Here is a 27,449-nt window from a genome sequence, read left to right as displayed (position 1 = left end):
ATACTCCGATTATAACCGACAGGGTGGGGTGGCTTGGTCCCTCCCCACCCTGTCTGTTATAATATGGAGTATTGGCTTGGTCCCATCCTCACCCTGTCTGTTATAATATGGAGTATTGGCTTGGTCTCTCCCGTCTACCCCACTCCTGTCTGTTATAATATGGAGTATTGGCTTGGTCCACTCCCACCCTGTCTGTTTATAATATGGAGTATTGGCTTGGTCCTCCCCAACCTGTTCTGTATAATAATGAGTATTGGCTTGGTCCCTCCTCACCCTGTCTGTTATAATATTGGAGTATTGGCTTGGTCCCTCCTCACCCTGTCTGTTATAATATGGTAGTTGGCTTCGGTCCCTCCTCACCCTGTCTGTTATAATATGGAGTATTGGCTTGGTCCCTCCTCACCCTGTCTGTTATAATATGGAGTATGGCTTGGTCCCTCCTCACCCTGTCTGTTATAATATGGAGTATTGGCTTGGTCCCTCCTCACCCTGTCTGTTATAATATGGAGAGTTGGCTTGGTCCCTCCCCACCCTGTCTTGTATAATATGGAGTATTGGCTTGGTCCCCTCCTCACCCTGTCGGTTATAATATGGAGTATTGGCTTGGTCCCTCCTCACCCTGTCTGTTTATAATATGGAGTATGTGGCTTGGTCCCTCCTCACCTGTCTGTTTATAATATGGAGGTATTGGCTTGGTCCCTCCCTCACCCTGTCTGTTATAATTGGAGTATTGGCTTGGTCCCTCCCCACCCTGTCTGTTATAATATGGAGTATTGGCTTGGTCCCTCCTCACCCTGTCTGTTATAATATGGAGTATTGGCTTGGTCCCTCCTCACCCTGTCTGTTTATAATATGGAGTATTGGCTTGGTCCCTCCTCACCACTGGCTGTTATAATATGGAGTATTGCTTGGTCCTCCTCACCCTGTCCTGTTATAATATGGAGTATTGGCTTGGTCCATCCCACCCTGTCTGTTATAATATGGAGTATTGGCTTGGTCGCTCCCTAACCCTTGTCTGTTATACATATGGAGTATTGGCTTTGGTCCCTCCTCACCCTGTCTGTTATAATATGGAGTATTGGCTTGGTCCCTCCCCCTGTCTGTTATAATATGGGGTATTGGCTTGGTCCCTCCTCACCCTGTCTGTTATAATATGGAGTATTGGCTGGTCCCTCCTCACCCTGTCTGTTATAATATGGATGTATGTGGCTTGGTCCCTCCTCACCGCTGTCCTGTTATAATATGGAGTATTGGCTTGGTCCTCCTCACCCTGTCTGTTTATAATATGGAGTATTGGCTTGGTCCCTCCCACCCTGTCTGTTATAATATGGAGTATTGGCTTGTCCTGTCCTGTTATAAATATGGAGTGGTTGGGCTTGGTCCCTCCTCACCCTGTCTGTTATAATATGGAGTATTGGCTTTGTCCCTCCTCACCCTGTCCTGTTATAATATGGAGTATTGGCTTGGTCCCTCCCCAACCTGTCTGTTATAATATGGTGGTATTGGCTTGGTCCCTCCTCACCCTGTCTGTTATAATATGGAGTATTGGCTTGGTCCCTGTCTGTTATAATATGGAGTATTGGCTTGGTCCCTCCCCACCCTGTCTGTTATAATATGGAGTATTGGCTTGGGGTCCCCCTGTCTGTTATAATATGGAGTATTGGCTTGGTCCCTCCCCACCCTGTCTGTTATAATATGGAGTATTGGCTTGGTCCCTCCCCACCCTGTCTGTTATAATATGGAGTATTGGCTTGGTCCCTCCTCACCCTGTCTGTTATAATATGGAGTATTGGCTTGGTCCCTCCTCACCCTGTCTGTTATAATATGGAGTATTGGCTTGGTCCCTCCTCACCCTGTCTGTTATAATATGGTGTATTGGCTTGGTCCCTCCTCACCCTGTCTGTTATAATATGGAGTATTGGCTTGGTCCCTCCTCACCCTGTCTGTTATAATATGGAGTATTGGCTTGGTCCCTCACCCTGTCTGTTATAATATGGAGTATTGGCTTGGTCCCTGTCTGTTATAATATGGAGTGTTGGCTTGGTCCCTCCTCACCCTGTCTGTTATAATATGGAGTATTGGCTTGGTCCCTCCTCACCCTGTCTGTTATAATATGGAGTATTGGCTTGGTCCCTCCCCACCCTGTCTGTTATAATATGGAGTATTGGCTTGGTCCCTGTCTGTTATAATATGGAGTATTGGCTTGGTCCCTCCCCACCCTGTCTGTTATAATATGGAGTATTGGCTTGGTCCCTCCCCACCCTGTCTGTTATAATATGGTGTATTGGCTTGGTCCCTCCCCACCCTGTCTGTTATAATATGGAGTATTGGCTTGGTCCCTCCTCACCCTGTCTGTTATAATATGGAGTATTGGCTTGGTCCCTCACCCTGTCTGTTATAATATGGAGTATTGGCTTGGTCCCTCCTCACCCTGTCTGTTATAATATGGAGTATTGGCTTGGTCCCTCCTCACCCTGTCTGTTATAATATGGAGTATTGGCTTGGTCCCTCCTCACCCTGTCTGTTATAATATGGAGTATTGGCTTGGTCCCTCACCCTGTCTGTTATAATATGGAGTATTGGCTTGGTCCCTCCCCACCCTGTCTGTTATAATATGGAGTATTGGCTTGGTCCCTCCTCACCCTGTCTGTTATAATATGGAGTATTGGCTTGGTCCCTCCCCACCCTGTCTGTTATAATATGGAGTATTGGCTTGGTCCCTCCTCACCCTGTCTGTTATAATATGGAGTATTGGCTTGGTCCCTCACCCTGTCTGTTATAATTTGGAGTATTGGCTTGGTCCCTCCTCACCCTGTCTGTTATAATATGGTGTATTGGCTTGGTCCCTCCTCACCCTGTCTGTTATAATATGGAGTATTGGCTTGGTCCCTCCCCACCCTGTCTGTTATAATATGGAGTATTGGCTTGGTCCCTCCTCACCCTGTCTGTTATAATATGGAGTATTGGCTTGGTCCCTCCTCACCCTGTCTGTTATAATATGGAGTATTGGCTTGGTCCCTCCTCACCCTGTCTGTTATAATATGGAGTATTGGCTTGGTCCCTCACCCTGTCTGTTATAATATGGAGTATTGGCTTGGTCCCTGTCTGTTATAATATGGAGTATTATTATTATTACCGCTATATACAGTACATTATCCTGCACTATACTGCTATATACAGTACATTATCCTGCACTATACTGCTATATACAGTACATTATCCTGCTCCATACTGCTATATACAGTACATTATCCTGCACTATACTGTTATATACAGTACATTATCCTGCACTATACTGCTATATACAGTACATTATCCTGCTCCATACTGCTATATACAGTACATTATCCTGCACTATACTGCTATATACAGTACATTATCCTGCTCCATACTGCTATATACAGTACATTATCCTGCTCTATACTGTTATATACAGTACATTCTGCTATATACAGTACATTATCCTGCTCCATACTGCTATATACAGTACATTATCCTGCTCCATACTGCTATATACAGTACATTATCCTGCACTATACTGCTATATACAGTACATTATCCTGCTCCATACTGCTATATACAGTACATTATCCTGCTCCATACTGCTATATACAGTACATTATCCTGCTCCATACCGCTATATACAGTACATTATCCTGCTCCATACTGCTATATACAGTACATTATCCTGCTCCATACTGCTATATACAGTACATTATCCTGCTCCATACTGCTATATACAGTACATTATCCTGCTCCATACTGCTATATACAGTACATTATCCTGCTCCATACTGCTATATACAGTACATTATCCTGCTCCATACTGCTATATACAGTACATTATCCTGCTCCATACTGCTATATACAGTACATTATCCTGCTCCATACTGCTATATACAGTACATTATCCTGCTCCATACTGCTATATACAGTACATTATCCTGCTCCATACTGCTATATACAGTACATTATCCTGCTCCATACTGCTATATACAGTACATTATCCTGCTCCATACTGCTATATACAGTACATTATCCTGCTCCATACCGCTATATACAGTACATTATCCTGCTCCATACCGCTATATACAGTACATTATCCTGCTCCATACTGCTATATACAGTACATTATCCTGCTCCATACTGCTATATACAGTACATTATCCTGCTCCATACTGCTATATACAGTACATTATCCTGCTCCATACTGCTATATACAGTACATTATCCTGCTCCATACTGCTATATACAGTACATTATCCTGCTCCATACTGCTATATACAGTACATTATCCTGCTCCATACTGCTATATACAGTACATTATCCTGCTCCATACTGCTATATACAGTACATTATCCTGCTCCATACTGCTATATACAGTACATTATCCTGCTCCATACTGCTATATACAGTACATTATCCTGCTCCATACTGCTATATACAGTACATTATCCTGCTCCATACTGCTATATACAGTACATTATCCTGCTCCATACTGCTATATACAGTACATTATCCTGCTCCATACTGCTATATACAGTACATTATCCTGCTCCATACCGCTATATACAGTACATTATCCTGCTCCATACCGCTATATACAGTACATTATCCTGCTCCATACTGCTATATACAGTACATTATCCTGCTCCATACTGCTATATACAGTACATTATCCTGCTCCATACTGCTATATACAGTACATTATCCTGCTCCATACTGCTATATACAGTACATTATCCTGCTCCATACTGCTATATACAGTACATTATCCTGCTCCATACTGCTATATACAGTACATTATCCTGCTATATACAGTACATTATCCTGCTATATAGAGTATATTATCCTGCTCCATACTGCTATATACAGTACATTATCCTGCTCCATACTGTTATATACAGTACATTATCCTGCTATATAGAGTATATTATCCTGCTCCATACTGCTATATACAGTACATTATCCTGCTCCATACTGCTATATACAGTACATTATCCTGCTATATACAGTACATTATCCTGCTATATACAGTACATTATCCTGCACTATACTGCTATATACAGTACATTATCCTGCTATATAGAGTATATTATCCTGCTATATACAGTACATTATCCTGCTCCATACTGCTATATACAGTACATTATCCTGCTATATAGAGTATATTATCCTGCTCCATACTGCTATATACAGTACATTATCCTGCTATATACAGTACATTATCCTGCTCCATACTGCTATATACAGTACATTATCCTGCTATATAGAGTATATTATCCTGCTCCATACTGCTATATACAGTACATTATCCTGCTCCATACTGCTATATACAGTACATTATCCTGCTCCATACTGCTATATACAGTACATTATCCTGCTATATAGAGTATATTATCCTGCTCCATACTGCTATATACAGTACATTATCCTGCTCCATACTGCTATATACAGTACATTATCCTGCTATATAGAGTATATTATCATGCACTATACTGTTATATACAGTACATTATCCTGCTCCATACTGCTATATACAGTACATTATCCTGCTCCATACTGCTATATACAGTACATTATCCTGCTCCATACTGCTATATACAGTACATTATCCTGCTATATAGAGTATATTATCCTGCTCCATACTGCTATATACAGTACATTATCCTGCTATATACAGTACATTATCCTGCTCCATACTGTTATATACAGTACATTATCCTGCTATATACAGTACATTATCCTGCTATATACAGTACATTATCCTGCTATATACAGTACATTATCCTGCTATATAGAGTACATTATCCTGCTATATAGAGTATATTATCCTGAGGTAATTAAGAAGTGATTGTTGATGCACTACAATGGTTTTGTTGTCTGATAACGTTTATTTACTACATTCTCTGAACTTTAAAAAACATGAGGAATACAACATGTATTGGAATAACAATAGAGCAATAACATAAAATGACAACTTGAGAATAAATGAACACAGTGAGAGATTTAACAAACGGGCCCAACAGAAAAGACTGTACTGAGGTTGAAGGCTTCTTTATACTGCCAGTCACCACAATGTATATTTCCTTCAACAATGACCACAGTAACACATATTTTAGAAAAATATAACATTTCAAATAAATATCATAAATATAAAGCACTTTAAGGGGAAAGAATTAACATGTGTTTCAGAAAAACTCTCTGGAAATATCTTGTTAAAAAATCTTGTTAAAATATCTTGTTTAAAAAATCTCTTATTTCTTGTTTCCTGCAGTCATCAGGTCTTCCAGACAGGTAGCGCTGTCAAACCTGAAACCTTCTATGATCAGAGTGTCTCCATCCTCCTCGATGCTGGCATCCCACATCCTAATCATCTGGTCCCGCTGTCACAACATCGATACACACGTAACATGTAGCAAAATACAACATGGCGGCGTCATTTATCTCATTGAAAATAGTCAATCATTGATGTATGTAATGTGTCTGCAGAAACATCCTAATAGCAGTGGATACTGGATACCCAGGAGATGAGTCAAATACAGAAGTTACTAGAACCTAAATGTCTCTACCTTGCCCTGGTTGTCCTGCTGGTTGGAGCATTGTCTGAGCATCCTCTCAATAGCATGCATTAACCTCTGAGCCTGAAACAACACTGACACACAGTCACACGGGGGTCACATCATGCATTAACCTCTGAGCCTGAAACAACACTGACACACAGTCACACGGGGGTAACATCATGCATTAACCTCTGAGCCTGAAACAACACTGACACACAGTAACAAGGGGGTCACATCATGCATTAACCTCTGAGCCTGACTCAACACTGACACACAGTCACACGGGGGTCACATCATGCATTAACCTCTGAGCCTGACTCAACACTGACACACAGTCACAAGGGGGTCACATCATGCATTAACCTCTGAGCCTGACTCAACACTGACACACAGTCACACGGGGGTCACATCATGCATTAACCTCTGAGCCTGAAACAACACTGACACACAGTCACACGGGGGTCACATCATGCATTAACCTCTGAGCCTGAAACAACACTGACACACAGTCACAAGGGGGTCACATCATGCATTAACCTCTGAGCCTGACTCAACACTGACACACAGTCACAAGGGGGTCACATCATGCATTAACCTCTGAGCCTGACTCAACACTGACACACAGTCACAAGGGGGTCACATCATGCATTAACCTCTGAGCCTGACTCAACACTGACACACAGTCACAAGGGGGTCACATCATGCATTAACCTCTGAGCCTGAAACAACACTGACACACAGTCACACGGGGGTCACGTCATGCAACACAGAATCAACACAGTATCACCACAGAACTATTCGGACAACAGCATAGCACCATCTCCATATATCTGAATTTATTTTTCTGCCTATTTCAAATATGAAACTTATTTCAAATATGAAACTGACTTCAAATATGAAACATTAGAACCCAATTCTGGGACAATTCTGAATGCCATTAAAAAACAAATGCACCATGTTCAAAAAGACAGTGGTCAGGTGACAGTATCTCAGAGACTCTATTAATGCAGTTATTCAGATGTAAGTCTACTCACATTCCTGAGGCTGGAAGTGGCTGATCTGCAGTCTCTCCTCACATCCCATCTCCCTGACCTTAGCCACCTCCTCCATCGCCACCTCATACGACTTCCTCATAGCACCTCGCATGTTCCTGTATTTGGGCTACGCCGAAAAAACACTTTTATTTTGTTTCTCAGACACAGATTTAAGCCTAGTTTTGGAATTTAAAAAACAACATTTTCATTAGAGATTCTCCATTGAGAGGTTTTATTCTAGTTTAGGACCAGGCTAAATCTGTGTCTGGAAAAACCAGCTCAAAACGTTTCAGATGTTTTAAATTCCCTCCAAGATAATATGTCTCGTCATATCACTGAATCTTTCATCTCTATTGGCCTTCACTAACTAACATTAAACTGGCACACAAAGAAAAAAGATACATACTTTAGTGGAGGAGGTGTGGTAGAGTTCGACATGCTTGGCAGCAGCCCAGTATCTGGTGTGAGGTTTCCCCAGGAACTCAACATGGTAGTGCTCCACATAACCCTCGCTGTCCAGCCTCACATACTCCTCCACGTTGGGGTCTGGACTTAGAATGGCTGGCCACCTGGAGAGAGCAACAATGATTAGTTAACGCTTTATCTGACACGGGTATGGATGAATTCAATAGAACTAACTGTAGTAGTTAAGGGACGGTTTTCATGGAACTAGATTAAACCTATTTCTGGATTAAAAAGCCCTTCAGGCCTAGGGTTAGTGCCTGTTTTCATGGAACTAGATTAAACCTACTTCTGGATTAAAAAGCCCTTCAGGCCTAGGGTTAGTGCCTGTTTTCATGGAACTAGATTAAACCTATTTCTGGACTAAAAAGCCCTTCAGGCCTAGGGTTAGTGCCTGTTTTCATGGAACTATATTAAACCTACTTCTGGACTAAAAAACCCTTCAGGCCTAGCCTTGATCTGAGTCCTGGAAACGGGCACATAAGCACCAACAGCCACCCATCCCGTACCATGGCCAGTTGCATCCTTTCACCAGCACCAGGCTCCCGACAGGAAGCAAGAAGTACACCACCTTCAGGCCATGTTCCTTGAACTGGGAGTTGTTGGGGAAAGGGCCCTGAGGGATGTTGCAGTGGCTGAATAGAGGGTCTGGGTTCATATGACAGCGCCAGGACTTGTCATGGTCCAGCTCAGCCACCGCTTCATCACCCTTTGGTACCAGTCTCCACTTCAGGCATCTGGGAGACTCGCACTGGACCCAGGTCTTGTCTGCATAGTAGGATGTTTCATCCTCATTGGCATTCAGGTCTGGAAGAAGACTCATTTTTTTTTACAGCTGAACTGAGCGATCTTGGCTGACCTAAACAAGCAAACACAAACATATTGGCTAGCTAGCCCATCTGATATTGTCATAGAGAAAATAAATCATTAGTGTCAGCGGTCTATAATGTATTTGCTAAGACTAGTTGCTAGCAAATAGTTTTAAATATACTGAGCTACTAGCTACAAAATGAGTGAATGGCCTTTGCTAACGATCCACACATTTAGATCGTCATGATTCTAGCTAACGTTAGCCAGCTGGCTAACAACATTCTAGCTTTGGATAAAATTATTCTTATTAGCGCCTAGCTAACGTCCGTCTCTAGATATATTGATAACTGGCTGGCTAGCTATCCCCGAATAAATGTATATAACCTTACACAGATTGAATTGCAAATGTGTATCACTACTACTAGCGAATTTAGCAAGCTAGCTCTCCAATTTATCATTTTGCTAGCTACCCGGCAAAGGCAAAATAATCGAGTGTCGAACTTTGCGGGGGAGAGGTCAGCAGAAGCCCGAGACCAGAAATTATGTTCATGTCATAAAAATAAAATAGTAGGAATACACATTATATTGTTTCTATAATCTCTAGCCCATAGTTTGGAAGCTTTTCAAATATTATAGTATTCATCCGAGTAACATATCTAGTTACAACCAGATTAATAGTTTTTTAAAGTCGAGGATGACGTCGGGGCTTTTATTTTGAAAATCACTTCACCCCGGAAGTTTTGAAAGTGACATTTCACATGACGGTGGATGTTTCCTGGTTCATGGTTATTCACAAATGTATTATATATCGAAAACATATAAAATAACGATTTACAACCGATATATATTTTGGCATCACAGTCGTCCTGTAAATTGGTACCAAACCATGCTCGGTAGATACACAACGTGATATCGTCGAAAACAACATCAACAAGGTAAAATAAGCTAACGCGGCTAGCTAGTATCAATTGATCATCAGCTGGCTGCGTATTCTTGTATCGTTTAGCTGCCAGCTAACTGCTATAAGACTGTCATCGCCAACTGGCTCACAGTTGTAAGGTCTAGATTACCAATTTAGCACGCTAGATAACACATCAGTCTTTAGTTTGGGTTGATCCATATTGAATAATGGCCTGTCCCGAGTTGCTAGCTAGCTATGCTAACGTCCTTCGAAATGCTGATGTTTTGATTTTGCCTGGTGTGGTGGAAAGGGACGTGTTTATTTTATGACAACCTGGATATATTTACTAATTGTTTTAACCGATAATAATGGATTATGGTTTTAACTAATGGTTTCAATAATAGATATATTGATTTCAACAAGTGTCATGACATACAACATTGGTTTTGCTTTCTCTTTTTGACGCAACAGTTCCTTAGCTCTCACTTCCGTTATCGTGTAACATTGCGACACAACATCAGGAGTCTGTGTATTGGGAATCCAACCAATACACAGACTCCCGATGTTGTGTCCCAGAGCTGGTTATCTTGGTGTCTTGCACAAGTAGCCAAGCCCAACGCAGCTTGTTATGGCTAAGATAAGAAAGAGAGAGGAGTTTAACCGGCTCCTCCTATTTATTTTTGTACCTAGACCTTTTCTCTGCATTTTCAAACGAGTGAGGTCAACTCATCGCTATAATCTCAATCCTGGACTTGTAGCACAACTGGCATGGCACACAACGATTGTCATTCTAAAGTTTGCTGGAAATAAACACATTTGTTCCCAAATATATGCAACTCTATGTCAAACTCATGACATTATTGTATTGTCTTAGTTGTGTATAACTGACTCCTCGGGTCTACTCTCTGCTCTCTACTAGCTAGGCCTGGCATGGAGCTTGGCATTATTGTATTGTCTTAGTTGTGTATAACTGACTCCTCGGGTCTACTCTCTGCTCTCTACTAGCTAGGCCTGGCATGGAGCTTGGCATTATTGTATTGTCTTAGTTGTGTATAATTGACTCCTCGGGTCTACCTCTGCTCTCTACTAGCTAGGCCTGGCATGGAGCTCGGCATGGAGGCAGTGGAGGATGACATCTGCATTCTGAAGCACGAGACGGCGTACGGTGGAGCAGGGGAGAGCCCCGTGTCCGTGTGTGCCGGGGACGAGTCTGTAGCCTCCCACTTTGCCCTGGTCACAGCGTACGAGGACATCAAGAAGAGGCTGAGAGACACGGAGAGAGAGAACACACTGCTGAGGAAGAGAGTCAAACAGCTGGAAGATAAGGTACAGGCTTTCATTAAGACACAACAGTCAGCTGACAGTCAGCTGACTCAGCACCCAAATTAGGTTGGTAGTAAACCTTCTCTGCTCTAACAACTTCATACCTTGATACAGCAAGTAAGTTCTCAGCAGTAGCAGTAAAATACAACTTTATTATCCCGATTAGGGTCATAGATTTTTTGGGGGGGACAGATTAACCCTCAGATGGTCAAAGTAGATCTAGCTGTATTGTCAGGGGTTGTTCTCACAGTAAAACATTGTCACTTATCAATGTGTTGAGGTCATCCTGTTCTTGGAGAGGCTTGCATCATGAGATTCAACAGCTGTGTGTTGTAACCTGTAGCTGTGTTGTAACCTGTAGCTGTGTTGTAACCTGTAGCTGTGTGGTTGTCACCTGTAGCTGTGTGGTTGTCACCTGTAGCTGTGTGGTTGTCACCTGTAGCTGTGTGGTTGTCACCTGTAGCTGTGTGTTGTAACCTGTAGCTGTGTGGTTGTCACCTGTAGCTGTGTGGTTGTCACCTGTAGCTGTGTGGTTGTCACCTGTAGCTGTGTGGTTGTCACCTGTAGCTGTGTGTTGTAACCTGTAGCTGTGTGGTTGTCACCTGTAGCTGTGTGGTTGTCACCTGTAGCTGTGTGGTTGTCACCTGTAGCTGTGTGGTTGTCACCTGTAGCTGTGTGTTGTAACCTGTAGCTGTGTTGTAACCTGTAGCTGTGTTGTAACCTGTAGCTGTGTTGTAACCTGTAGCTGTGTTGTAACCTGTAGCTGTGTTGTAACCTGTAGCTGTGTGTTGTAACCTGTAGCTGTGTTGTAGCTGTGTTGTAACTGATGACGTGTGGTTGTAACCTGTAGCTGTTCAGGCCTGAAGCTCCTTCCCCTGAAGGACCCCAGTACGTCAACAAGGCCTTCAGTGCCTACCGTGGCATCTACATGGAGAAGGAGGACCTGCAACTGGAGCTAAATAAACTGGTATGTACAGTCCACTAGGTCCAGCTGGTGTGTACAGTCCACTAGGTCCAGCTGGTGTGGACAGTCCACTAGGTCCAGCTGGTGTGGACAGTCCACTAGGTCCAGCTGGTGTGTACAGTCCACTAGGTCCAGCTGGTGTGTACAGTCCACTAGGTCCAGCTGGTGTGGACAGTCCACTATGTCCAGCTGGTGTGGACAGTCCACTAGGTCCAGCTGGTGTGTACAGTCCACTAGGTCCAGCTGGTATGTACAGTCCACTAGGTCCAGCTGGTATGTACAGTCCACTAGGTCCAGCTGGTGTGTACAGTCCACTAGGTCCAGCTGGTGTGTACAGTCCACTAGGTCCAGCTGGTGTGTACAGTCCACTAGGTCCAGCTGGTGTGTACAGTCCACTAGGTCCAGCTGGTGTGTACAGTCCACTAGGTCCAGCTGGTGTGTACAGTCCACTAGGTCCAGCTGGTGTGTACAGTCCACTAGGTCCAGCTGTCGTGGACAGTCCACTAGGTCCAGCTGGCGTGGACAGTTCACTAGGTCCAGCTGGCGTGGACAGTCCACTAGGTCCAGCTGGTCAGAAGCAGTATCTCCTCCTGCTTCTCTGACTCTTCATCTTTTACTCTTCATCATATCTCTCTTTCTTTAACTGTGTTTCTCTAGAAGAGGGAGAAGAGTGAGTCTGAGAGGCTCCTGAATGAGCAGCTGCAGGCCAAAGAGATGGAGCTGCTGCAGTTGAAGACTGAGATGGAGACCAGCCAAGGTACTTTAATGAGCAGGGACTTAACCTCAGCCAAGGTACTTTAATGAGCAGGGACTTAACCTCAGCCAAGGTACTTTAATGAGCAGGGACTTAACCTCAGCCAAGGTACTTTAATGAACAGGGACTTAACCTCAGCCAAGGTACTTTAATGAGCAGGGACTTAACCTCAGCCAAGGTACTTTAATGAGCAGGGACTTAACCTCAGCCAAGGTACTTTAATGAGCAGGAACCTAACCTCAGCCAAGGTACTTTAATGAGCAGGGACTTAACCTCAGCCAAGGTACTTTAATGAGCAGGGACTTAACCTCAGCCAAGGTACTTTAATGAGCAGGGACTTAACCTCAGCCAAGGTACTTTAATGAACAGGGACTTAACCTCAGCCAAGGTACTTTAATGAGCAGGGACTTAACCTCAGCCAAGGGACCTCTCTACCCTGATGTTCAATGTTTCCCCCAGACAAGCTAGAGTTCATTGTTCAACCCTCATGTTCAATGTTTCTCCCAGACAAGCTAGAGTTAAAGAAGTAGAGGGGGGACTGATGTCACATGACCCAGAAGTGACAACGTGTATTCTAACCGTGTGTGTGTTCTCCCTCCGTAGTGATGAAGTCTCTAACCAGTAGTCAGGACTACTGGCAGGTGGACAGGATCAACAGTGAACTGAAGTTCCATACTCTGCAGGAGGAGTTGAAGAGGATGACTCTGGAGAAGAACCGACTGCAGGAACCCTGTGGGGTAAGACTATGATCTGTTGACCCAAAAACACGGTGAAGGTCTGTTGACCCAAAAACACGGTGAAGATCTGTTGACCCAAAAACACGGTGAAGGTCTGTTGACCCAAAAACACGGTGAAGATCTGTTGACCCAAAAACCCGGTGAAGGTCTGTTGACCCAAAAACCCGGTGAAGGTCTGTTGACCCAAAAACCCGGTGAAGGTCTTGTTGACCCAAAAACCCGGTGAAGGTCTTGTTGACCCAAAAACCCGGTGAAGGTCTTGTTGACCCAAAAACCCGGTGAAGGTCTGTTGACCCAAAAACCTTTGTTTTGAGGTCCATGAAGACACATTGTGGAGAAACCAGAATGCCTGTGTAGTTTGCCGGGCTTTTCTTTTCCAGACGTGGTCTGTGAACTACGCTCTTATTCTAGGGTTTCATTTATAACTCTTTTGATGACCTCCTCTTCCTAGGATTCTTCTGGAACTGACGGTGACCAGAATCACGTGGAGTCTAACCCCAGGTATGTCCCTCATCTCCTCAGAATACTCCTTCAGGTTTGACACCAGGGGAAAATCTCACTAAATTAATTTGGAAGCAGAATTTAGCCCCATTTGAAACACCTGTCATAGTGTAGATGCCATACACCAGCCACCAGGTGGAGACAAAGCTTTGTTTACCTCAGAGCCTGGTAGATCTATGTCTGTAGTTTACCTAGCAACAGGGTTCACTTTCAATAAGAAACTCGTCTGAGTACTGGGACATGCCACTCAGATAGACTGATTGTACTAGAATAGACGGGGATACATGCCACTCAGACAGACAGATCGTACTAGAATAGACTAGGATACATGCCACAGAAATTCAAGGCATCAACAACCAACTCTGCCAGTTGTCCCATGCTGATGAACACTAATATCTCTGTTACACTGGCTCTATATACACTCACTGGCTCTATATACACTCACTGGCTCTATGTACACTCACTGGCTCTATGTACACTCACTGGCTCTATGTACACTCACTGGCTCTATGTACACTCACTGGCTCTATGTACACTCACTGGCTCTATAACACTCACTGGCTCTATGTACACTCACTGGCTCTATGTACACTCACTGGCTCTATGTACACTCACTGACTATATACACTCACTGGACTCACTGGCTCTATGTACACTCACTGGCTCTATGTACACTCACTGGCTCTATATACACTCACTGGCTCTATATACACTCACTGGCTCTATGTACACTCACTGGCTCTATATACACTCACTGGCTCTATATACACTCACTGGCTCTATGTACACTCACTGGCTCTATATACACTCACTGGCTCTATATACACTCACTGGCTCTATGTACACTCACTGGCTCTATATGCACTCACTGGCTCTATGTACACTCACTGGTCTCACTGGCTCTATATACACTCACTGGCTCTATATACACTCACTGGTCTCACTGGCTCTATATACACTCACTGGCTCTATATACACTCACTGGTCTCACTGGCTCTATATACACTCACTGGCTCTATATACACTCACTGGCTCTATATACACTCACTGGTCTCACTGGCTCTATGTACACTCACTGGCTCTATATACACTCACTGGCTCTATGTACACTCACTGGCTCTATATACACTCACTGGCTCTATAAACACTCACTGGCTCTATATACACTCACTGGTCTCACTGGCTCTATACACTCACTGGCTCTATGTACACTCACTGGACTCACTGGCTCTATGTACACTCACTGGCTCTATGTACACTCACTGGCTCTATATACACTCACTGGACTCACTGGCTCTATGTACACTCACTGGCTCTATGTACACTCACTGGCTCTATGTACACTCACTGGACTCACTGGCTCTATGTACACTCACTGGCTCTATGTACACTCACTGGCTCTATATACACTCACTGGACTCACTGGCTCTATGTACACTCACTGGCTCTATATACACTCACTGGCTCTATATACACTCACTGGACTCACTGGCTCTATATACACTCACTGGCTCTATATACACTCACTGGACTCACTGGCTCTATATACACTCACTGGCTCTATATACACTCACTGGTCTCACTGGCTCTATATACACTCACTGGACTCACTGGCTCTATATACACTCACTGGACTCACTGGCTCTATATACACTCACTGGACTCACTGGCTCTATATACACTCACTGGACTCACTGGCTCTATATACACTCACTGGACTCACTGGCTCTATGTACACTCACTGGCTCTATGCACACTCACTGGCTCTATATAGACTCACTGGACTCACTGGCTCTATGTACACTCACTGGCTCTATATACACTCACTGGACTCACTGGCTCTATATACACTCACTGGCACTATATACACTCACTGGTCTCACTGGCTCTATATACACTCACTGGACTCACTGGCTCTATATACACTCACTGGCTCTATATACACTCACTGGACTCACTGGCTCTATATACACTCACTGGACTCACTGGCTCTATATAAACTCACTGGCTCTATATACACTCACTGGTCTCACTGGCTCTATATACACTCACTGGACTCACTGGCTCTATATACACTCACTGGCTCTATATACACTCACTGGTCTCACTGGCTCTATATACACTCACTGGACTCACTGGCTCTATATACACTCACTGGACTCACTGGCTCTATATACACTCACTGGTCTCACTGGCTCTATACACTCACTGGTCTCACTGGCTCTATATACACTCACTGGACTCACTGGCTCTATATACACTCACTGGACTCACTGGCTCTATATACACTCACTGGACTCACTGGCTCTATATACACTCACTGGACTCACTGGCTCTATATACACTCACTGGCTCTATATACACTCACTGGACTCACTGGCTCTATATACACTCACTGGTCTCACTGGCTCTATATACACTCACTGGTCTCACTGGCTCTATATACACTCACTGGTCTCACTGGCTCTATATACACTCACTGGCTCTATATACTGGCTCTATATACACTCACTGGCTCTATATACACTCACTGGCTCTATATACACTCACTGGCTCTATATACACTCACTGGACTCACTGGCTGTATATACACTCACTGGCTCTATATACACTCACTGGCTCTATATACACTCACTGGACTCACTGGCTGTATATACACTCACTGGCTCTATATACACTCACACTCTTTACATATGTTGCTGCTACTCTGTTTTATTATCTATCCTGATTGCCAAGACACTTTCACCCTCACCGACATGTACATATTACCTCAATAACCTCAACTACCTGGTACCCCTGCACCGTGACTCAGTACTCCTTGTATATAGTCTCATTACTACCTGGTACCCCTGCACATTGACTCTGTACTGGTACTCCTTGTATATAGTCTCATTACTACCTGGTACCCCTGCACCGTGACTCTGTACTCCTTGTATATAGTCTCATTACTACCTGGTACCCCTGCACCGTGACTCAGTACTCCTTGTATATAGTCTCATTACTACCTGGTACCCCAGCACCGTGACTCTCTACTCCTTGTATATAGTCTCATTACTACCTGGTACCCCTGCACCGTGACTCTCTACTCCTTGTATATAGTCTCATTACTACCTCGTACCCCTGCACCGTGACTCTGTACTCCTTGTATATAGTCTCATTACTACCTCGTACCCCTGCACCGTGACTCTGTACTCCTTGTATATAGTCTCATTACTACCTGGTACCCCTGCACCGTGACTCAGTACTCCTTGTATATAGTCTCATTACTACCTCGTACCCCTGCACCGTGACTCTGTACTCCTTGTATATAGTCTCATTACTACCTCGTACCCCTGCACCGTGACTCAGTACTCCTTGTATATAGTCTCATTACTACCTCGTACCCCTGCACCGTGACTCTGTACTCCTTGTATATAGTCTCATTACTACCTCGTACCCCTGCACCGTGACTCAGTACTCCTTGTATATAGTCTCATTACTACCTGGTACCCCTGCACCGTGACTCAGTACTCCTTGTATATAGTCTCATTACTACCTCGTACCCCTGCACCGTGACTCAGTACTCCTTGTATATAGTCTCATTACTACCTCGTACCCCTGCACCGTGACTCAGTACTCCTTGTATATAGTCTCATTACTACCTCGTACCCCTGCACCGTGACTCAGTACTCCTTGTATATAGTCTCATTATTGTTATTTTATTGTGTTACTATTTCCTTTTTTTTATTTAGTAAATGTTTCATACTTAAACTCTGCATGATTGGTGAATTGGCTGGTAAAGTAGCATTTCACTGTAAAGTCCACTACAGCAGTTGTATCAGGAGCGTTTGACAAATACAAAAGGGATTTGATCTAATTTGGGAACCAGTACATTATTATGTCCACTAGGTGGCGCCACAGACCCAGAGTTTCATTCATAGAGAACCAAAGTAATAGCCTTTTAATCACACCGAACAGGGCGCTACAGACCCAGAGTTTCATTCATAGAGAACCAAAGTAATAGCCTTCTAATCACACCGAACAGGGCGCTACAGACCCAGAGTTTCATTCATAGAGAACCAAAGTAATAGCCTTCTAATCACACCGAACAGGGCGCTACAGACCCAGGGTTTCATTCATAGAGAACCAAAGTAATAGCCTTTTAATCACACCGAACAGGGCGCTACAGACCCAGAGTTTCATTCATAGAGAACCAAAGTAATAGCCTTCTAATCACACCGAACAGGGCGCTACAGACCCGTAGTTTCATTCATAGAGAACCAAAGTAATAGCCTTTTAATCACACCGAACAGGGCGCTACAGACCCAGAGTTTCATTCATAGAGAACCAAAGTAATAGCCTTCTAATCACACCGAACAGGGCGCTACAGACCCAGAGTTTCATTCATAGAGAACCAAAGTAATAGCCTTTTAATCACACCGAACAGGGCGCTAGAGACCCAGAGTTTCATTCATAGAGAACCAAAGTAATAGCCTTTTAATCACACCGAACAGGGCGCTACAGACCCAGAGTTTCATTCATAGAGAACCAAAGTAATAGCCTTTTAATCACAGCGAACAGGGCGCTACAGACCCAGAGTTTCATTCATAGAGAACCAAAGTAATAGCCTTTTAATCCCACCGAACAGGGCGCTACAGACCCAGAGTTTCCTTCATAGAGAACCAAAGTAATAGCCTTCTAATCACACCGAACAGGGCGCCACAGACCCAGAGTTTCATTCATAGAGAACCAAAGTAATAGCCTTTTAATCCCACCGAACAGGGCGCTACAGACCCAGAGTTTCATTCATAGAGAACCAAAGTAATAGCCTTTTAATCACACCGAACAGGGCGCTACAGACCCAGAGTTTCATTCATAGAGAACCAAAGTAATAGCCTTCTAATCACACCGAACAGGGCGCTACAGACCCAGAGTTTCATTCATAGAGAACCAAAGTAATAGCCTTTTAATCACACCGAACAGGGCGCTACAGACCCAGAGTTTCATTCATAGAGAACCAAAGTAATAGCCTTCTAATCACACCGAACAGGGCGCTACAGACCCAGGGTTTCATTCATAGAGAACCAAAGTAATAGCCTTCTAATCCCACCGAACAGGCTCCTGTCTGAAACCATCCCTTCTCCATCCTGGGAATCTCACAAGAGGACATTTTTTTAAGCCGAGTATCTTTTTTTTAAATGTAACGTTTGAAAAGCACTCGGCAAATAAATATATTATAATTCTGTAGAGAATCAGTACCAGACAAGCTTTTGACTAGTTTTGTGTGTGTATCTAATATATATATATATTTATCTCATCTCATTGCTTAAATGTATGCATAAATAAGACCTTATAGATGCCAAGTCTTGGTCATGATATGGTTTTTCAGACAAAATAATCAAGAGGGAGATGCGACGTCCAAGAAATTTTAGCAATTACACTTCACATCGGGTTCAATTAGAAAAACAGCAGAAAAATATTCCGCTCAGTGAAACCAATAGCAAGTGATTGGAACATGACGATGAATGAAGGCCGGGGTCTCTCTGCTGCGTCCGGTTTAGTCAACGTGTTCATGAGATCTGTGCTCCTCTATAAAGTCTGTCTTACAGGTGCTGCTGCCAACATCACGTTTCTGACTCCCCTTTAGGATGTTCAAAACATCTGGTGCATCTTCACTCTATATCATCACAAATATGCCTTTAGGTCTTTGCGTTAATGGTTAATGTTGAAGGATTTTTCTTCTATTATTATTTAAATAAATGTGTTTATTTTAATATTCTGGAATTGCTTGGAGAAGCGGAAAGTGGCAGCATTACTGTTTTCACAAATGTAAAAAAAGAAAACAAAAAATAAATCTGTGTATTCCTGTCCTGAATTAAGTATGTATTGTGCAAATGTAAATAGTCCTGTAGATGAATGTAGGAGTGTTGTCCTGTAGTCTTGTCTCATTGTAGTCTTGTTATTTTACAGCGATAAGGCAGTTCTACAGTCCTATGAGGCCCTGGCCACTGAGATCTCCTTTCTACACTCAGTGTTGAAACAACAGTCTGACCTGGTGAAGAAGCTCGGAGACAAACCGCAGCTAGCAGCTAACAGACGAGGTGAGTTACAAACCACAGCTAGCAGCTAACAGACGAGGTGAGTTACAAACCACAGCTAACAGACGAGGTGAGTTACAAACCACAGCTAGCAGCTAACAGACGAGGTGAGTTATAAACCACAGCTAGCAGCTAACAGACGAGGTGAGTTATAAACCACAGCTAGCAGCTAACAGACGAGGTGAGTTATAAACCACAGCTAGCAGCTAACAGACGAGGTGAGTTATAAACCACAGCTAGCAGCTAACAGACGAGGTGAGTTATAAACCACAGTTAGCAGCTAACAGACAAGGTGAGTTATAAACCACAGTTAGCAGCTAACAGACAAGGTGAGTTATAAACCACAGCTAGCAGCTAACAGACGAGGTGAGTTATAAACCGCAGCTAACAGACGAGGTGTTATAAAACACAGCTAGCAGCTAACAGACGAGGTGAGTTATAAACCACAGTTAGCAGCTAACAGACGAGGTGAGTTATAAACCACAGCTAGCAGCTAACAGACGAGGTGAGTTATAAACCACAGCTAGCAGCTAACAGACGAGGTGAGTTACAAACCACAGCTAGCAGTTAACAGACGAGGTGAGTTACAAACCACAGCTAGCAGCTAACAGACGAGGTGAGTTACAAACCGCAGCTAGCAGCTAACAGACGAGGTGAGTTACAAACCGCAGCTAACAGACGAGGTGAGTTACAAACCGCAGCTAGCAGCTAACAGACGAGGTGAGTTATAAACCACAGCTAGCAGCTAACAGACGAGGTGAGTTATAAACCACAGCTCACAGATGAGGTGAGTTACAAACCACAGCTAGCAGCTAACAGACGAGGTGAGTTACAAACCGCAGCTAGCAGCTAACAGACGAGGTGAGTTACAAACCACAGCTAGCAGCTAACAGACGAGGTGAGTTACAAACCACAGCTAGCAGCTAACAGACAAGGTGAGTTACAAACCACAGCTAGCAGCTAACAGACAAGGTAAGTCCTGGCTGGGGCTCTTTCAGCAGACATTCTGGAAGGTTGCAGACAGAAATGTCTTGAGCTGGCTAGATCCTCTATACTACATGGCAGAGATGTGTGTATTTTCTAGGTAATGTATTTCTATCTGAACAATCCAGGATAATGTGCCCCCCTCATTAACATAATCCCTGTGTATGAGGGAGAGGGCCTCGGACTAAAGAGCAGACTTTCTGACGTACTGCTACTACTTATTTAGTGTAGAGAAGTTCATGTTTTCTCTTCAAGTTCCCTTGTCAACATCTCATGAGTTCCCCCTTCTCTCTGAGTGTTAACTGAACCCAACTTGTCTTTTCACACATCTTAAAACAACATGCCATCAACAAGGAATCTTTCAAAATAAAAGTTGTTGATGAAAGAGAGTCTACTATGTAGGCTAGGTGGAAGAAAGAGGGATTCTATTGGAGGCTAGGTGGAAGAAAGAGGGATCCTACTGTAGGCTAGGTGGAGAAAGAGGGATTCTACTGGAGGCTAGGTGGAAGAAAGAGGGATTCTACTGGAGGCTAGGTGGAGAAAGAGGGATTCTACTGGAGGCTAGGTGGAAGAAAGAGGGATTCTACTGGAGGCTAGGTGGAGAAATAGGGATTCTACTGGAGGCTAGGTGGAGAAAGAGGGATTCTACTGGAGGCTAGGTGGAAGAAAGAGGGATTCTACTGGAGGCTAGGTGGAAGAAAGAGGGATTCTACTGGAGGCTAGGTGGAAGAAAGAGGGATTCTACTGGAGGCTAGGTGGAAGAAAGAGGGATTCTACTGGAGGCTAGATGGAGAAAGAGGGATTCTACTGGAGGCTAGGTGGAGAAAGAGGGATTCTACTGGAGGCTAGGTGGAGAAAGAGGGATTCTACTGTAGGCTAGGTGGAGAAAGAGGGATTCTACTGGAGGCTAGGTGGAGAAAGAGGGATTCTACTGGAGGCTAGGTGGAGAAAGAGGGATTCTACTGGAGGCTAGGTGGAGAAAGAGGGATTCTACTGGAGGCTAGGTGGAGAAAGAGGGATTCTACTGGAGGCTAGGTGGAGAAAGAGGGATTCTACTGGAGGCTAGGTGGAGAAAGAGGGATTCTACTGGAGGCTAGGTGGAGAAAGAGGGATTCTACTGGAGGCTAGGTGGAGAAAGAGGGATTCTACTGGAGGCTAGGTGGAGAAAGAGGGATTCTACTGGAGGCTAGGTGGAGAAAGAGGGAATCTACTGGAGGCTGGGTGGAGAAAGAGGGATTCTACTGGAGGCTAGGTGGAGAAAGAGGGATTCTACTGGAGGCTAGGTGGAGAAAGAGGGATTCTACTGGAGGCTAGGTGGAGAAAGAGGGCTTCTACTGTAGGCTAGGTGGAGAAAGAGGGATTATACTGTAGGCTAGGTGGAGAAAGAGGGATTCTACTGTAGGCTAGGTGGAGAAAGAGGGATTCTACTGGAGGCTAGGTGGAGAAAGAGGGATTCTACTGGAGGCTAGGTGGAGAAAGAGGGATTCTACTGGAGGCTAGGTGGAGAAAGAGGGATTCTACTGGAGGCTAGGTGGAGAAAGAGGGATTCTACTGTAGGCTAGGTGGAGAAAGAGGGATTCTACTGTAGGCTAGGTGGAGAAAGAGGGCTTCTACTGTAGGCTAGGTGGAGAAAGAGGGCTTCTACTGTAGGCTAGGTGGAGAAAGAGGGATTCTACTGTAGGCTAGGTGGAGAAAGAGGGCTTCTACTGGAGGCTAGGTGGAGAAAGAGGGCTTCTACTGTAGGCTAGGTGGAGAAAGAGGGATTATACTGGAGGCTAGGTGGAAGAAAGAGGGATTCTACTGTAGGCTAGGTGGAGAAAGAGGGATTCTACTGTAGGCTAGGTGGAAGAAAGAGGTATTCTACTGTAGGCTAGGTGGAGAAAGAGGGATTATACTGGAGGCTAGGTGGAGAAAGACAGCCGAGATATTATCATAGCACTACAATGGTAGAGGATATATTATCATAGCACTACAATGGTAGAGGATATATTATCATAGCACTACAATGGTAGAGGATATATTATCATAGCACTACAATGGTAGAGGATATATTATCATAGCACTACAATGGTAGAGGAGATATTATCATAGCACTACAATGGTAGAGGATATATTATCATAGCACTACAATGGTAGAGGATATATTATCATAGCACTACAATGGTAGAGGATATATTATCATAGCACTACAATGGTAGAGGATATATTATCATAACACTACAATGATATTAAAGCTCTTTGTTTTTCACCCCTGAAGAGATTTAGTTTGTTGCTATTCTCTTTGTGGAACAAAGGACCAAACAAGATATTTAGTAGGTTACTATTATCTTTGTGGAACAGAAGACCAAACAAGAGGTGCAAATTAGAATGAAATATAAAGAGCAAATATATTTATTCTAGTGAATATCCCAGACTAATCCTGTTTTGTAGATAAGGGAGAGATGTATTTATTCAAAGACACTGAGCATCTGTATTCGTCAGAGGTTCTCACCACGGAATCACTTTTATTCAAATGGAAACTCTCATGAGACTGTTTCTCTCTCTCTCCCTCCTGCTCGTCCATCAAACACAGAGGAACTCTCATTTAAACTTTATTATTATCCGCTCAACATGATGATTGGATAGAAAACCAATGATGTGTGTGTCTAATGTTGCATGCATTTGTGCTGCATATTAAAGAGGGTGTGTGTGTGTGTGTGTGTGTGTGTGTGTGTGTGTGTGTGTGTGTGTGTGTGTGTGTGTGTGTGTGTGTGTGTGTGTGTGTGTGTGTGTGTGTGTGTGTGTGTGTGTGTGTGTGTGTGTGTGTGTGTGTGTGTGTGTGTGTGTGTGTGTCAGACATTTGACTGAACTGCTCTGACTCTCTTTACCATAGAAAGAAATGTCTATTCTCTTTAAATGTGTTTTCTAAGCCATGTTATCTCTGAGGGATGCATCTCTCTAAAAGCCTTAATCAGGCCTGTGTGTGTGTGTGTGTGTGTGTGTGTGTGTGTGTGTGTGTGTGTGTGTGTGTGTGTGTGTGTGTGTGTGTGTGTGTGTGTTGTGTCTCTGAAGCCTGTCTAGTTCTGAAGGGAACGTCAGAGGTGTGATTCTCACTCCATCTCTCCTCACACTACTCAGCCCAATTAGCTATACAGCCTCTGGAAACTACAGTGTCTGGCTGGCTGTCCCTCTGCCTGTCTGCATGGCTGTTCTTCTGTCTGTCGCTCTGCCTGTCTGGTTGTCTGTCGCTCTGGCTGTCTGTCGCTCTGCCTGTCTGGTTGTCTGTCCCTCTGTCTGTCTGGCTGGCTGTCTGTCCCTCTGCCTGTCTGGCTGGCTGTCCCTCTGCCTGTCTGGCTGGCTGTCCCTCTGCCTGTCTGGTTGGCTGTCCCTCTGCCTGTCTGCATGGCTGTTCTTCTGTCTGTCGCTCTGCCTGTCTGTCGCTCTGCCTGTCTGGTTGTCTGTCCCTCTGCCTGTCTGGCTGTCTGTCGCTCTGCCTGTCTGTCGCTCTGCCTGTCTGGCTGGCTGTCCCTCTGCCTGTCTGGTTGTCTGTCCCTCTGCCTGTCTGGTTGTCTGTCCCTCTGCCTGTCTGGCTGGCTGTCCCTCTGCCTGTCTGCATGGCTGTTCTTCTGTCTGTCGCTCTGCCTGTCTGGCTGTCTGTCGCTCTGGCTGTATGTCGCTCTGCCTGTCTGGTTGTCTGTCGCTCTGCCTGTCTGTCGCTCTGCCTGTCTGGTTGTCTGTCGCTCTGCCTGTCTGGTTGTCTGTCCCTCTGCCTGTCTGCATGGCTGTTCTTCTGTCTGTCGCTCTGCCTGTCTGGTTGTCTGTCGCTCTGCCTGTCTGTCGCTCTGCCTGTCTGGTCGTCTGTCGCTCTGGCTGTCTGTCGCTCTGCCTGTCTGGTCGTCTGTCGCTCTGGCTGGCTGTCCCTCTGCCTGTCTGGTTGTCTGTCGCTCTGGCGGTCTGTCGCTCTGCCTGTCTGGTTGTCTGTCGCTCTGCCTGTCTGGCTGGCTGTCTGCCGCTCTGGTTGTCTGTCGCTCTGGTTGTCTGTCGCTCTGGCTGTCTGTCGCTCTGCCTGTCTGCCTGTCTACCTGTCTCTGCCTGTCTACCTGTCTCTGCCTACCAGGCTGTCTGTTGCTATGTCTGTCCGTCGCTATGTCCGCCTGCCTGTCTGTCTGTCTGTCTGTCTGCCTGTCACTTTGATTTCTAGAGGAGAAAACTAAACTAAAATGCTGACAATGTAAGATAAATAAATAATTTCTTAATAAATATTTTGTCTCTTCTATTCACACACTGTTTACTAATTCCTTTTCAGCATCATCCAACCCAACCACATATCCCTAAAGGTACACTCTGTCAGCATCATCCAACCCAATCACACATCCCTAAAGGTATAACTCTGTCAGCATCATCCAACCCAATCACATATCCCTAAAGGTACACTCTGTCAGCATCATCCAACCCAATCACACATCCCTAAAGGTACACTCTGTCAGCATCATCCAACCCAATCACACATCCCTAAAGGTACACTCTGTCAGCATCATCCAACCCAATCACACATCCCTAAAGGTACACTCTGTCAGCATCATCCAACCCAATCACACATCCCTAAAGGTACACTCTGTCAGCATCATCCAACCAATCACACATCCCTAAAGGTATAACTCTGTCAGCATCATCCAACCAATCACACATCCCTAAAGGTACACTCTGTCAGCATCATCCAACCAATCACACATCCCTAAAGGTACACTCTGTCAGCATCATCCAACCAATCACACATCCCTAAAGGTACACTCTGTCAGCATCATCCAACCAATCACATATCCCTAAAGGTACACTCTGTCAGCATCATCCAACCAATCACACATCCCTAAAGGTACACTCTGTCAGCATCATCCAACCAATCACACATCCCTAAAGGTACACTCTGTCAGCATCATCCAACCAATCACACATCCCTAAAGGTACACTCTGTCAGCATCATCCAACCAATCACACATCCCTAAAGGTACACTCTGTCAGCATCATCCAACCAACCACACATCCCTAAAGGTACACAGGAACAATCTTTAATTAATTAGCCTAGTTATTGGCATTCATCCAACTTAGAGGATAATGGATATCAATAAACAGCATTTAAAGTTGATTATTGAGCCCAAATTATTACTAGAACCAGTCACACTAACTGAAATGATTACTGGAACCAGTCACACTAACTGAAATGATTACTGGAGCCGTCACACTAACTGAAATGATTACTGGAACCAGTCACAACTAACTGAAATGATTACTGGAACCAGTCACACTAACTGAAATGATTACTGGAACAGTCACACTACTGAAATGATTACGGAACCAGCACACTAACTGAAAATGATTACTTGAACCAGTCACACTAACTGAAATGATTACTGGAACCAGTACACTAATGTAAAGACTATGAACCAGTCACACTAACTGAAAATGATTACTGGAGCCAGTTCACACTAACTGAAAATGATTACTGGAACCAGTCACACAAAGAAATGATTATGGAACCAGTACACTAACTGAAATTGATTACTAGAACGTCACCTAATGAATGATTCTGGACACAGTCAAACTAACTGAATGTTAATTGGAACCAGTCACAAACTGAAATGATTACGGAACCAATCACAAATAACTGAAATGATTACTGGAACAGTCACATTAATGAAATGATTACTGGAACCAGTCAAACTAATGAATGATTACTAGAAACCATTCAACTAACTGAAATGATTAATATAAACAGTCACACTGAAATGATTACTGGAACCAATCACACTAACTGAAATGATTACTGGAACCAGTCACACTAACTGAAATGATTATTAGAACAGTCACGCTAACTGAAATATTACTGGAGCCAGTCACATACTGAAATGTATTAATAGAACCAGTAACACTACTGAAATGGATTACTGGAAACAGTCACACTAAATGAAATGATTACTAGAAACAGTCACACTAACGAAATGATTACTGGAACCAGACCAACTGAAATGACTCCTACCAGGTGGCGTGGCGAGAATCTGTCTCCCGCACCACGTGCTCTCACCACTGGTGTCCCCCAGGGCTCTGTTCTAGGCCCTCTCCTATTCTCGCTATACACCAATTCACTTGGCTCTGTCATATCCTCACATGGTCTCTCCTATCATTGCTATGCAGACGACACACAATTAATTTCTCCTTTCCCCCCTCTGATACCAGGTGGCGAATCGCATTCTCTTGTGCATGTAACAGATTTCACATGTAAGCGGGGGGAATGGGTCTCTGGGGGTGTGTCGTGGGCACCGATGACGAAATGTTATTTCGTTCCCTCTCTCCCTCCACCCGCGG

General features: G+C 44.1%; 2 protein-coding genes across 3 annotated transcripts; one reads left to right on the top strand and one right to left on the bottom strand.

Moving 5' to 3' along the window:
* Positions 1-5,951: 5,951 nt before the first annotated feature.
* On the bottom strand, positions 5,952-8,903 carry LOC120042038 (zinc finger CW-type PWWP domain protein 2-like). Its single transcript, XM_038986932.1, has 4 exons — positions 8,569-8,903; positions 8,004-8,166; positions 7,598-7,724; positions 5,952-6,655 (listed from the first exon to the last, which is right to left on the bottom strand). The coding sequence occupies exons 1-4, from the start codon at positions 8,880-8,882 to the stop codon at positions 6,552-6,554; spliced, it is 708 nt and encodes a 235-aa protein (XP_038842860.1). The 5' UTR covers positions 8,883-8,903; the 3' UTR covers positions 5,952-6,551.
* A 702-nt stretch (positions 8,904-9,605) lies between these two features.
* LOC120042035 (5-azacytidine-induced protein 2-like) lies at positions 9,606-25,488 on the top strand. 2 transcript variants are annotated; one of them, XM_038986928.1, is made up of 8 exons: positions 9,606-9,804; positions 10,865-11,096; positions 11,944-12,060; positions 12,715-12,814; positions 13,415-13,548; positions 14,000-14,049; positions 19,999-20,129; positions 25,396-25,488. In XM_038986928.1, the coding sequence occupies exons 2-8, from the start codon at positions 10,872-10,874 to the stop codon at positions 25,422-25,424; spliced, it is 786 nt and encodes a 261-aa protein (XP_038842856.1). In that variant the 5' UTR covers positions 9,606-9,804; positions 10,865-10,871; the 3' UTR covers positions 25,425-25,488. The 2 variants fall into 2 exon arrangements, with proteins under 2 accessions (XP_038842856.1, XP_038842855.1); XM_038986927.1 differs by having other exon boundaries at positions 10,861-11,096.
* The last annotated feature ends 1,961 nt before the right edge of the window (positions 25,489-27,449 follow it).

This window comes from Salvelinus namaycush, unplaced genomic scaffold (assembly GCF_016432855.1).
Source record: "Salvelinus namaycush isolate Seneca unplaced genomic scaffold, SaNama_1.0 Scaffold600, whole genome shotgun sequence".
NCBI classification, from domain to species: domain Eukaryota; kingdom Metazoa; phylum Chordata; class Actinopteri; order Salmoniformes; family Salmonidae; genus Salvelinus; species Salvelinus namaycush.
Note: the sequence above shows the minus strand (reverse complement) of the source record. Positions and strands in the feature narration are given on the sequence as shown.

Bases quoted from the DNA above. Each gene is read 5' to 3' on its own strand.
- LOC120042038 (XM_038986932.1), bottom strand. From the start codon at position 8,882: ATGAGTCTTCTTCCAGACCTGAATGCCAATGAGGATGAAACATCCTAC. The intron at 7,725-8,003 runs GTATGTATCTTT...TTTTCGGCGTAG, and splicing joins ACCACACCTCCTCCACTAAA to CCCAAATACAGGAACATGCG. The intron at 6,656-7,597 runs GTGAGTAGACTT...ACTGTGTGTCAG, and splicing joins CCACTTCCAGCCTCAGGAAT to TGTTGTTTCAGGCTCAGAGG.
- LOC120042035 (XM_038986928.1), top strand. From the start codon at position 10,872: ATGGAGCTCGGCATGGAGGCAGTGGAGGATGACATCTGCATTCTGAAG. The intron at 11,097-11,943 runs GTACAGGCTTTC...TGTAACCTGTAG, and splicing joins TCAAACAGCTGGAAGATAAG to CTGTTCAGGCCTGAAGCTCC. The intron at 14,050-19,998 runs GTATGTCCCTCA...GTTATTTTACAG, and splicing joins CACGTGGAGTCTAACCCCAG to CGATAAGGCAGTTCTACAGT.